Source organism: Lithobates pipiens, unplaced genomic scaffold (genome assembly GCF_037356315.1).
Source record: "Lithobates pipiens isolate NorthernLeopardFrog02 unplaced genomic scaffold, aLitPip1_a1.2 Scaffold_22, whole genome shotgun sequence".
In the NCBI taxonomy this organism is placed as follows: domain Eukaryota; kingdom Metazoa; phylum Chordata; class Amphibia; order Anura; family Ranidae; genus Lithobates; species Lithobates pipiens.
The window spans coordinates 55,571,647-55,585,037 of record NW_027507784.1 but is presented as its reverse complement, the minus strand read 5'-3'; the positions used below and the strand labels follow the sequence as shown (position 1 = coordinate 55,585,037).

The 13,391-nt window shown below is 41.5% G+C and overlaps 1 protein-coding gene across 1 annotated transcript in view; it reads right to left on the bottom strand.

Moving 5' to 3' along the window:
* LY75 (lymphocyte antigen 75) overlaps positions 1 to 13,391 on the bottom strand; it is a 200,633-nt gene that overhangs the window by 129,944 nt on the left and 57,298 nt on the right. The window contains exons 3-4 of the mRNA XM_077447606.1: positions 6,246 to 6,416; positions 502 to 666 (exon numbers count right to left, since the gene is read on the bottom strand). Of these exons, the coding sequence (XP_077303732.1) occupies positions 502 to 666; positions 6,246 to 6,416 (336 nt within the window). The remainder of the gene's footprint in view (positions 1 to 501; positions 667 to 6,245; positions 6,417 to 13,391) is intronic.

Genomic DNA, 13,391 nt, shown 5'->3' with positions numbered 1-13,391 from the left:
CCTAATCCTCCAGACTACATGGACACAAAATGGTGGATAAAATAGCTCCTACATGTGTGTTTGATTATATAAATATATTATGCTAATGTAGTAAAGCGAAGCTCCAGGCAGATATATGAAAAAAAAAAGTAAATGTAATTTAAAATGAATAAAAGTATTCATCAAAAACAAATTTGATATAAAATGATACATGAACACAGTAAAGGAGGGCAGATGAATGATTTCATCAGTGTGTTTCTGCTCACCCACTGGCTAAGAGAGGACAGCGACTAGGGAAGCAGAAACTATAAAGTTGTTTTTATTCTATAGTCACCCATCAGACGGTTGAGTGCCACTAACTAATAGAAAAATAAAAATAAAATAAATAAATATATATATATATATTTTATCTACACACACATACAATTTTTTATTTTTTTATTACGGCAGATCATTTTTGCATGGTGCTCATCTTTAAATTTGACATCATTTCATTCATTTTCAAATGTGAACTGTTCTTACCTGTGATAAAGTTCAGCTCTTCTTCACTGGTTATGCTGAGTAGATCTGCCCCCTGGCTTTTACAAGACACATAGGCCTCCTTCCACCTGAGGCTAGACTGGACATTGAACTGATAGCATTGCTGCAGTGTGGAGTTCTCTGTCCAAGTATGATTACAATCACGCACTTAAACATAAAAAGAAAAGCAACATTTTAAAGATCATACAGCAGAATTCATGGCAAGGCTTGGTATCATAAATCAGGACTTGTGATGGTAAGACAGATGGATCACTCATTAGGCAATTCCAAATGCATACAATTTCTTGTTAACATTTCACCAAATGCATTGCAAGGAAAGACTCCTATTGAAAAAGAAGTGAATTGACAAATCTAAAAAGAACCGGTCTTCAAGCATTAGGCCTCATGCACACTGGACGTTTTTACAGCTGCGGTTTGTGGCATCAGACTTTTTTCTGCAGCCAGTAAACTCCCCAGCATGTTATCCTATGTGTCCATGCACACATAGGCTGTTATCAAAAGTTTTTGGCAGGGACGTTTCCTGGCTGGAAAAAACCCAGAATTAGTGGGTTTTAAGAGGAGTTTTTCAGCTGTAAAAACGCTCTAACTCTGATGAAAGCTGAAAAACTCAAAAAAAAAAAAAATGCAAAAAACATGGCTGTTCAGTATTTTTTAAACTATAAGCTTGTATGGGAGTATAGGTTTTCAAAAAAACTTTAAATAAAAAATAAATAAATAAAAAAGCTAAAAACGCTAGTGTAAAAACGCTGAAACACTCATTCTACAGCCAATGTTACTGGCTTTTTTTTTTAGACAGTCCAGTACGCATGAGGCCTTACTCACAGTGGTAAATACATGGGTGCGACTTAATGTGAGGAGTGTGATTATATAGGCAAAGTTTCTCTTACTCTAAGTTGGTATGGAAAGTTTTGTCATTGTTTTTCGGCGCTATCCACCGTTACTATGCACACTCAACTAAAATCCACCAGACTGCCACAAAAAAGACTAGCAGACTTCTCCCAGCCATCGTGTTATACACATTAAAGCGGTATTGAAACGAATAGAAAACATTATACTATCATTATATGCTTTAATGCAATGGCTGAATTGGTCTCTTTTCCTTCGTCTGGTGATCCAGCCAGTAAGTCAGTTTTTCAAAGAAAAAGCTCTCTTCCAGATGTATTAGTTTACAGGGCTGAGACAAACCATTCAACGCTGACAGGGGTGCTTAGAATGATCAGCTTTCATGTAAAAACTTTTTGTTCCAAAAGGAAAAATACAGTTGGCTGTAGCTGCTTATAAAGTGTGAGCTGGTGTTTTGCTTCAGTTTGTAAGTGTATTTAAATCTGTATAGAAAGGGACCCCCACTGTACCAACATCCAATCTTATAGAAAAAGACTGAAAAAGATTTAATGAGTTGAAGACAACTCAATCAAAGAAAAGGCGGATTTTATGGGCACAACATGAGACAGTGTATTTAAAAAAAATAAAATAAAAACATAAATCTTTATTACAAATATGCCAGTTAAAAATTACATAGCTGACTGGCAGGCTCAACAAGTACCCAATACAATAGGCATGGAAATATGGATATAATGGAGTCAGTAGATATGAGAACAGGACTATACATTGGGACATCACAATCAAGGTCAATAATGATTAATATTATCAATTCCTTAAGGGGGGATAAAAGACCCAGATGTCAGCTGGATGTGTCCACCCAGGCGTACCTCCAGTTTTCAGCTAAATATGTTGGCTGAAGCCTTTAGTATCTGTATCCAGCACTTCCTCCTGTTTAGGGTGGACTGGAAAGGTATAGCCACAATCAGACCACTTCCCAGATGGAATATAGGAGTCTGATATCCAAGACAAATGGGTATGACCAAGGGTGTCCCTGCTGGTGACATCTGGGTCTTCTATCTCCCCCCTTAGGGAATTGATAATATTAATTATTATTATTGACATTGATGGTGATGTCCCGATCTATGGTCCTCTTCTCATATCTACTGCAATCCTTTCACTTGAATCTACCCGATTCTTGGATTTGAGAACTGCCATTAATCACGGTTACAGCAGAGGTGGAACTCCTTTTTCCAATCAAGTGTCAGAGAAATCATTTGTTCTTGTTTGATAGTTGGGCAGGAACCCATCTTATCTCAAATCGACTCCCTTTGTGGTGTTCCCTACACCTGTCCTTTTGGCTCATCAGCACCTACCCAATAAGTGTCCTCAAAAAGCAATTTGGGAAACACATTGACAAGAACGCATGGAAAACTTAGGGAATCTACTCACTAATACACTATTACAGTATGTTTGTCTATATGGATTCTACTTGTATCCATATTTCAATGCCTATTGTATTGGATACTTGTTGAGCCTGTCAGTCAGTTAGGTGTTTTGGTCCGTTTTATGTCATTTTAAACTAGCATATTTGTAATAAAGCTTTATATGATTTTTTTTAATACACGGTCTCATGTTGTGCCCATAAAATTCACCTTTTCTTTGATTGAGTTGTCTCCAACTCATTCAATTTTTTTATGTATTTAAATCTGCTAGTACATTTAACACTCCCCTCCCCCAGATGGACAATGTTGCAGTATGAAGATTCCCCTGTGCTCCTTTATCCAGAGAGGAGACACACTATACAAGTGGTATGTTACTGGCTAAACCACGAGGTAAAAACAAGAAAAAACATAAAAAAAAAAAAAAACTAAATTCAGCCACCACATGTAAAAGGATTGGTAAACTGCAATAGTTTATCTTTTTGGTTTTGGGTTTATTATTGCTTTCGGTTAACTGCAGCCTCCAGCATATATCAAGTAGTTGTGTGTGTTCAAGTGGATTGAAATGTACGATTTGTTTTGCACTCTCTGGAAACCGTGCCTATTGATCCCTTCAACAATGGACAGATCTCACAGGGGTTGTGGAAATCTGGCAGGCAAACCATTCTTCTTGCTAAACCCCCCCCCCAAAGAAAACAAACAAAAAAAACACAAGCACATATATAGGTTCTGTTCTCCTTTGACATATTCTCATCTAGCCCAAAATGGCTGTGATAAAAGTGCTAAAAAAATTTAGGGTGGATTTTTATTATTAATCAAAGTGGATCAAGTTGCGTTTGGGTTTATAGATGCAGTCCTACCCAGGCCTCCCCTACACATCTTTTCAGGAAAATCTTTCTAATCAAATAATCTCTACAATTAGGCACTATAAGGGGTGAAACAATTTAGGGGTTATGAATAATATATACACACAATAACCAAGAATATCAGCTGCTGTGACTAATGCAGGCCATACACGGTCGAATTTCGAACGAATTTTCTTTTCAAAATCAGAAAATTCGTTTTTTTTGTGATCCGATGATGCCACCATTGATTTTCGAAATTCGGCCGACCAAGCCTTCAATTTCACCTCATGTTGCTACAGAAAAGAATTTTCTTGGCTGGGAATCTTCTTTTCTCTCCGTAAATTTTCGTTTATCTCCGTACATTTTCTTTTCTTATTACGTTTCTCGCACGATTCTCCCATCATTGATTAGAAAATCGTTCGTTTTTTTAAAAATTTCCAACATGTCCGATTCCTCAAATTTTATTTCCGCACGAAAATCGGCTGTTGCTGCAGCCCACTAATGGTGCGAAATTCATACGAAAATTCTTAGATACGATTTTCGAAAGAAAAGTCTTTCGAAATTCGAACCGTGTATGGCCGGCATAACACCTGTGTTTTTTCGTCCTTAATCACAGGGTTTAAACCATTGCAAATTATACCAAATGCTAAATTATAAAATGTCCCATATAGTGCATAATCCATATAGGTGGAATAATGGCACTCAACCATAGCCTGACCAGTTTCGCTAGACCTATGTCAGCTGCTTCAGAAGCCATTTATGGTGAAGGTCTGACCATTATTCCACCTCCTCATCTATGACCACACAGTGACCTACTTCGAACAGGATGCTTTAAAGAATGGACAATTCATTAATGGATCCAATATAGAGACCGCTTTGAAAATCTGGACTTGACAAGTATCACATATACTTGAATCCATTAAGGGTGTTGAAGTATTGACTACGTTTCTATTGTATAGCCTATACAGGCTGTCTACTAGATCATTGTGGGTATTCAAGTTGAACTTCCATCAATGGAACTTTGAATACGGTGCTACTCTTATTTACAGTGCGAGGGGGGGGCCGTCATAATATATATAGACTTTCTTTGGCAGCAGAATGCAATCATGCAAGTATGAATATTTATTTCTCCAGCAAAACCAGTTGGTTCACTTTCTACATTGGCTTAGACTAGGAGCTCCCTCTAGACCACTGCAACTGTATATACAATTTGCCCATGCCAGCTTTTATAACAGAGTCAATTCCATCTAACACCACCTAAGCTTGGGATTTTACCATTCTAGCTTCTTTAATATTACACGGCAGATCTATCCAACGTGATTACTAATATTATGTGATTACTCCACCTATGAACTATAGCATCTATTGTTCTTTTGATCCTCTGGGATCTTTTGGTCACACAATCACTAAAAGCTGTAAAATTCAATTGTTGGATAATATTTATATATGGTCATTGGCTTACACAGCCAGACTGTGAGTGAGGTAGATTTTTTTTAATAGTATGAGTGAGATTGTGAGATATGGTACCTATGTTTTATATATGTATGTTTTTTGTAACCAATAAACTTTTTCCAATGACTTTAATGAGTTGAATCAATCCTTTTTTGATATACATTTGAGGTTTGGTTGATCACAATCAGGCTTTTATTCTCAGTGTTTACTACTTGATCTTAACGTAAGCTCCCACCTCTACTTATGGGGAACATTGTTGTTTTGTCCCCCTTTTTTCAATCAAAAATGTCTTTTTTCTATCTTCTATGTAAAGTGGATGTAAAAGGCAGAAGGTTTTTTTTATCTTAATGCAATAAGATTAAAAAGCCTTCAGTGTCTCCATCTAGCGATGTTCACAAGTGAATCAGCCATCTGGGACTCCATCTCCTTAGTGGCTGAGACACAGCAGAGGCAACATTGGCTCCCGCTGCTGTCAAACTCAGTTAGCCAAGCAGGAGAGAGAGGTGGCGGGGCTGAACCACAGCTCCGTGTCTGAATGGACATGCAGAGCTGCAGCCCGGTTCGGGTGCCCCCATAAGAGTCTGCTTGCTGTGGGGGCACTCGACAGGATGGAGGGGCCAGGAGCTCCAGACAGGGACCCGAAAAGAGGAGGATCTGGGCTGCTCTGTGTAAAAGCACTGCACAGAGCAGATAAGTATAACATGCTTGTTATTTTAATAAATAAAAAAGTAAAAAATAAAAAAGGGGGGATGCTGATACCTAAACATTTTTTTTACCTTAATGCAAGGAATGCATTAAGGTAAAAAACGTTTAGGCTTTAGAATCACTTTAAAGCTGCACTATATGGATTATGTACTATATGAGACATTATAATTTTATAATTTTGTATTTGGTATAATTTGTGATGGTTTATGTGCCGTGATAAAAGACAAAATTTAGGTGTATGGCCTCAAGCAGGAGGTGTCCTGTGTGCACTGCTTGCCAATTAAATGAATAACATCATCGGTGTGCACCCAGTTCTGTTATAGTTTGGTGTTCAGTGTGAAGCGGAGGCAAACTTCTGGGCTTTGGCACCTGGCTGTGCTGCAGGACAGAGGAGCTTTGTGGGATGCATTAAAGCTGTAGTGCATATCCAGATCAACTAACAATTTGTAAATAAATATCTCACCTGGTTTCATGCAGTATCCCCATTTCCCGCCAGTGTCAAAATTTCCAGAGGTAGAGCACCACTCACGATTTTCATTGGTGTCAGAGATACAGTCGTGGTACCAAGTCCCATTATTCAAAAAGGGAAATTCACAGGGCTTTCCATAGGAGTTTCCACCAGTAGTATACACAGCTGTAAGAGCAGAAACAAAAAGTGGAACCAGATTTTCCATGAAAAATTAAGGGGATTTCATTATCCTCTGGAAAGAGCACAAACTAAAAGTAGTAATTTGATGGGACCGTGCTCATTCTTGAGAACTATAAAAAGGAAAGGTCTACAACAGTGCATCCAGAAATGTGTTTTTCATTTTTTTATTTTTTTTATAAATTTGCAAATATTTCAAACTTCTTTCTTATTGTCATTATGGGGTATTGTTTATAGAATTTTGTGGAAAATAATTAATTCAATTTTGGTATAAGGCTGTAACATAAAATATGGAAAAAGTGAAGTGCTGTGAATACTTTACGGATGCACTGTATGACACTGGGTACACATATCATCCTTTAGGGCCTGTTTATATTAGATGTGGCGCGAATTCGCTAAAGTCCGTACCGCATCCAAATCGGGAACTTGTTTATACAAACTGATTGCAGAGTGTATGTAAGTTAACGACAACCAGCAATCAGTTTGCAAAATGCAGCGCAATTTTCAGAATCAGATCGCATGGGTGTAAACAATGCGGTGCAAATCACATGCGATGCCTGGCATTGCACAAGTCTGAACTAACCCATTGATTTAACACTTTCAAAAAAACTTACATTCCCAGCACATGCTGTAACTGTCACATTGGTTTTGCTTTCAACCAAACTGTCAAACCATCAAATGGCTGGTATCATAATTGATCACATGTGCCGCATCATGACAAAGGCTAAACAGACGCCAAGGTGGCAGCATCCTTGGCTGAAACCAATAGGAGGGCTTAGTTCCACTTAAAGATTGCCATTGTGTGTATATATATATATATATATATATATATATATATATATATATATATATATATATATATATATATATATATATATATATATATATATATATATATATATACACTGCCCCCAAATTGGGAAAATATATTTCAATTGCATATTTAAAAACAATTTCACTTCCTGTCTTGGAAGCACAACAGGAAATTTGAAGAAATCACTCTAAAAGCAGAGGTCTCAAACTGGCAGCCCTCAAGCTGTTGGGAATCTACAAGTCCCATAAGGCATTGTAAGGCTGACAGTTACAAGCATAACTCCCACAGGCCGAGGCATGATGGGACTTGTAGTTTTGCAAAAGCTAAATGGGAAATCCTCTCTTAGGCAGTCTATATATATATATATATATATATATATATATATATATATATATATATATATATATATATATATATATATATATATATATATATATATATATATATACACACATATACATACATACATACACATACATATACATATACACACACTACACACATACACATAATCTGACAGACACACACATATATACATACACACGAAAAAATAGCTTACCTGTAAAATCCTTTTCTTTGAAGTACACCACGGGACACAGAGCCATAGTAGTTACTATGTGGGTTATAGGCCACCTTCTGGCGATGGACACTGGCACACCCTAACACAGGAAGTCCACTCCCTATATAACCCCTCTCACTACTGGGAATACCTCAGTTTTTGTAGAAAAGCAATAGGACGTGTATACCAGAAAGAAGGGAGGGACCTCTGGCCTCTGTGTCCCGTGATGTACTTAAAAAAATATATATTTTACAGGTAAGCCGTTATAAAAATCCTATTTTTATTATTGTACATCACGGGACACAGAGCCATAGTAGTTACTATGTGGGATGTCCCATTTCATGGGTCCCCTACCGCCATTTTTAAGATCTCTGCATTCCAAGATCTCCGGGGCCACAAGAATCTGACTTCCCTTCCTGCTTGATCCTGCAAAGAAGTCATGGACGCAGGAAGAATAGGAGGAAATGCATAAATCAGTGAGAAGCGATGCCACGGGAATAGCAAGGCATCTGTTCCGCATACTATCGGATCCTTTGTTCTTGACAAAAAGTTGTCAATTTCTTTGTTGAACCAGGACGCAAACAGAGCTAAGTCTGGGACCCCCCATCTTTGACATATTGACAGGAAGATATCGGGGTGAAGGAACCATTCTCCCGGGAACAACTGCTGGTGACTCAAGTAGACCGCCTGCCAATTTTCTATGCCTAGAATGAAGACTGCCGATAGGCAAAGTACATTGTTTTCTGCCCAAGATAAGATACAATTTACCGCTCTCTGGGTCGCACAACTTCTTGTGCCCCCTTGGTGATTAATATAGGCAATTGCTGTGGCATTGTCGGATTGAATCCTGGCAGGACAATTCCATAAACTGAACGTTCAGGCCCTCAGGACCAAGTGCTCTGCCTGAATTTCTAGAATGTTAATTGGCAAGGCCATGTTTGATCTGGCCCACTTCTCTTAGACCGTTGCCTCTTCCAGGACTGCTCCCCAACCCAAAAAAGGTTGGCATATGTTGTTGTTACCACTTCCCAGGTAACTGAAGGCTTTTACCCCTTGCAGATTTTTAGTTATTAACCACAAAATGAGGCTCCGGCACACCTTTGGAGTCAGACACATTGGGAAATCTAGGGCTTGAACCCTTTTGTTCCAAGCCAATAGGATACTGTTTTGCAGCAGTCTCGAATGAAACTGAGCATAAGGAATGGCCTCGAAGCCACCATCTTTTCCAACAACCTCATGGAAAGCTGAATAGAAGAATTCATCTTGCTTCGACCACCTGAATCAGTTCCATTATGGCGCTGTTTTTTGCCTGGGGCAAAAATACCCATTTCTGGGTGTATCTATGATCAGACCCAAGTATTTTAGCCTTCTTTACGGTTTTAAAGAAGATTTCTTCTAGGTTGAGAATCCAACCTAGGTATTCCAGGTAGTTGAATGTGGTGACCATACTTTGGTCTAAGTGGGCTATCAACTGGTCTATCAAGAACAGATTGTCTTGATAAACTATAATCGTTATACCTTGGGCCCTTAATATAGCTAGAGGATGGGCCAGAACCTTTGTAAACACTCAAGATGCAGTAGCTAGACCAAAAAGCAAAGCTACTCACTGAAAATGAAGGATTTTCTACCTTGAAAAATAGATATTAGTAGTAAGCGAGGAAATAGGCATATGGAGGTATGCATCTTTGATGTCGATTGACACCAGACTGTCTCCATCCTGCAAGGAGGAGAACATCGATTGGATTGACGCCTTGCAAAAAAAGAGCAGTCATATTCAGGAATTGAATTTGATTTTTGAGATCCAGAATGTCCATTTGGTTTTGGCACTGTGAAAAAAAAAAAAAGGTTTGAACCAAACCCCAACCCCTGCTCTTACATGGGGACCACCATGATCACTTTTTGCCAAAAGATGGTCCAATTCTTGAAAGAAAGACTTCTTTTTCTCTGGATTCTTAAGAATGTTTGATCTAAGAAAACGAGGAAATGGGAACTCCAGTTTGTACCTTGGAGCTATTGAGGAAGTCCCCATCTGTCTCGAAACTCTTCCTGCCAGATCCTTGAGAACTAAAGAAGTATTCCCCCTATACGAGTGAGCGGGGGCGCCTCCTTATAAAGGAGGCTTCAGTATTTTGTAGGTTTCCTCCCCCAAGACCTCTTTTGTCCCTGGGGTTGACCCTGAGGATTACCTTTTTGAACTTGATGGCAGAGGCAGTCGTAACTGCCTGGAGGCTGATGCCCCTGGCACAGGAGAAGGAGCTTGTTAAAATGAAAATACTTTTACTCCTTTTCTTAAATGGCAAATGGGTACTTTCCACTAGAATTTCTTTGGATGCATTACCCAAATCATCCCCAAATAGCCGTTTCCCCATAAAAAGGAAGACTAGCCAGGAACTTCTTGCATGGCGCTTAGCAAAGGGCGCAAGGCCTGAAGGATAGAATCTATCATAGCAACTATTTCAAACAAAGCTGCTAGTAGCTTGACAGATTCTGGGCTTGCTGAACAGGATAACCTTGAACACCTGTTTAAACTGGTCTTTCAACCAATTACTGTCAGCGCAGGCTGAGACAATCAATCTGCCAGAGAATAAAGTGTTTTTTGTTTTTTTTTTGTAATAGGAATTCCAACTTTTTATCTGTTGGATCCCTAAGCATTTGAGCATTGTCTCCCGGACAAGTCAAAATCTTATTCACAGAGGATATAGCAGTATTAATTGCTGGTATAGCCCACTTTTAGTGGATTTTCTCCTCCATAGGATGAAGTGTGAAAAGACTTTTTAGGAGGGAAAAAAATGCTTACCTGGGTGATCCCACTCAGATACAAAAAGCTTTTCCAGCAATGAATGGACAGGAAAGGCATTCACAGCTTGAGGAGGCTTTAGCAAACCCAAACACTCAGTTAAGGGTACATAAATGTGGAGCAGACCATTCAGCAAGAAACTGCACCATCAATATTACTAGGGATGCACCGAAATTTCGGCCGCCGAAACATATCGGCTGAAAATGCCCTTTTCGGCAATTTGCCGAAAGGAAAAAACGGCCGATAATTGAGCTGAAAATGGTGCGGGGCCTGGGGCAGAACTCCGCCCCCGCCCCGCCCCTGGTGCCTCCCATGATGGGGGTGAATAGCGCAGGACTGATGCAGCCAGCGATGTCCCTCTGCAGTGAAGAGAGATCTTTGATAGACAGTGATCTGTCTATCAAAGTGCCTGGACAAGGGGGAGGGGCTGTGTGTGACGGCGCACGACGGGGAACACACAGCTATTGAAATTAAAGCTGTGATGTTCCCGGCGCTCTATTCAACCAAACGGCTCTCTTCACTGCAGAGGGACATCGCTGGCTGCATCAGTCCTGCGCTATTCACCCCCATCATGGGAGGCACCAGGGGTGGGGAGGGGGCAACGCTGGCTGCATCACAGGGGGCAACGCTGGCTGCATCACAGGGGGCAACACTGGCTGCATCACAGGGGGCAACACTGGCTGCATCACAGGGGGCAACACTGGCTGCATCACTGGGGGCAACACTGGCTGCATCACTGGGGGCAACACTGGCTGCATCACTGGGGGCAACACTGGCTGCATCACTGGGGGCAACACTGGCTGCACTTATCTCTTTTATCAGGTCGCCAGTCTCTGACCACCTCCTGTACCGTGTCGCCAGTCTCTGACCACCTCCTGTACCGTGTCGCCAGTCTCTGACCACCTCCTGTACCGTGTCGCCAGTCTCTGACCACCTCCTGTACCGTGTCGCCAGCCTCTGACCACCTCCTGTACCGTGTCGCCAGCCTCTGACCACCTCCTGTACCGTGTCCCCAGCCTCTGACCACCTCCTGTACCGTGTCCCCAGCCTCTGACCACCTCCTGTACCGTGTCCCCAGCCTCTGACCACCTCCTGTACCGTGTCCCCAGCCTCTGACCACCTCCTGTACCGTGTCCCCAGTCTCTGCCCACCTCCTGTACTGTGTCCCCAGTCTCTGACCACCTCCTGTACCGTGTCCCCAGTCTCTGACCACCTCCTGTACCGTGTCCCCAGTCTCTGACCACCTCCTGTACCGTGTCCCCAGTCTCTGACCACCTCCTGTACCGTGTCCCCAGTCTCTGACCACCTCCTGTACCGTGTCCCCAGTCTCTGACCATCTCCTGTATAAAAATATTTTTTGAAAACAGTCATTTTCGGTATCGGTTTCGGTTTTCGGCCTAGTGTATTTTTCATTTTCGGTATCCGTTTCGGCACCAAAAAACCCATTCGGTGCACCCCTAAATATTACAGACTGAGAAAGAGGATCCCCCCCCGCATTTGACACCTCAGAAGAGGAGTCATCAGCCTCACCATTGTCCCCTGAGGGAATTCATCTTATCCTGCCCCTAGTTCCTCAGTTTGAGGGTCCTGGGTAATGGAAGAGAAACAGTCGCATTTTGTCCCACACTGGGATGCGATTAAAGCCGCTAACCTTTTATTTTTTCAATCCTATCATGGCTGAGGAAAAAATACCTTTTTAGTAAGATAAACAGGGGCTGAAGTTGAAGGGTTGAAACCAGTCGCAAACATTTCATGGCCCTGATGCTCACTCTGACCAGCCACCCCCTCTCATGGGAGGATGCCATTGTAGAGATGAGTAGGCTTTGCAGAAGTTGAGGGAGAGCCTTTTAGCCCTTTTTTTGGGGCGTTTCAACGCCCCCCCCCTTCTGACCTTAGCCTGATGCACAAAAGCAGAGGTACTATCAGAAGAAATCGCATCCACTGCAATAGTCCAGACACTGCTGCTGCTATTGACGCTCAGTCTGATGCTTTTAGTAAATGTGTCAGTGAAGGTCACCAACCTCTTGTATGCCCCTTTTTTGCTATTGTGTCCCTCTGACATCTGCAGCCAGCAAAAAATTGAGCTTTTAAACAAACTCCTGCACTGGATGTTGGAGGACTCCAACGTCGCGCTAAGCCCCGCCCCTTCAATCACATTGCACCCCCCTCTCTTTTCAAAAGAGGGTTTTCCTGCACGAGTGCGGGCCTCCAATCCGATGAAATCGGCCGTGTGTGTGTGTAGCGGCATCACCGATCGTTTTTGGCTTCCCTCTTGTAGGAAGAAGGGGAGAGCTTTGTCCAGGTGGGGGGCGTTTTGTGGAAGAAAATCCCCCCTCAATCTTACCGGAGGTCGGAGCTGCTCATGGGGGGGGGAAGCCTGCTGCTTCTGCGACACAGTGTGATGTTTGAGGAAAGCCTGACAAGGTACGTGCTCTATACAGCCCCCAGTAGTAATTCTTAGGCATGACAACATTTACTTTTTTAAAGGATACATTTCAGAAGAAAATTAAAAAAAATTGTTAGAAACCTCCTCCCGTCACAAGGCCTGGGTACCATTCAATTCGGCCTAAAAAGACACTTTGAATGGATCCGGCTGCATAGCTGGCCCCAGCAAGGATTCCTCCAGTGGAGCTCAGCACAGCACATCTTTACTTGTGACCAACACCTTAGACACTGGCGAAAAAAAAAAAGTGAGGTACTCCCACTAGTGGGAGGGGTTATATAGGGAGTGGACTTCCCATCTCAGGGTGTGCCAGTGTCCATCACCTGAAGGTGGCCTATAACCCACATAGT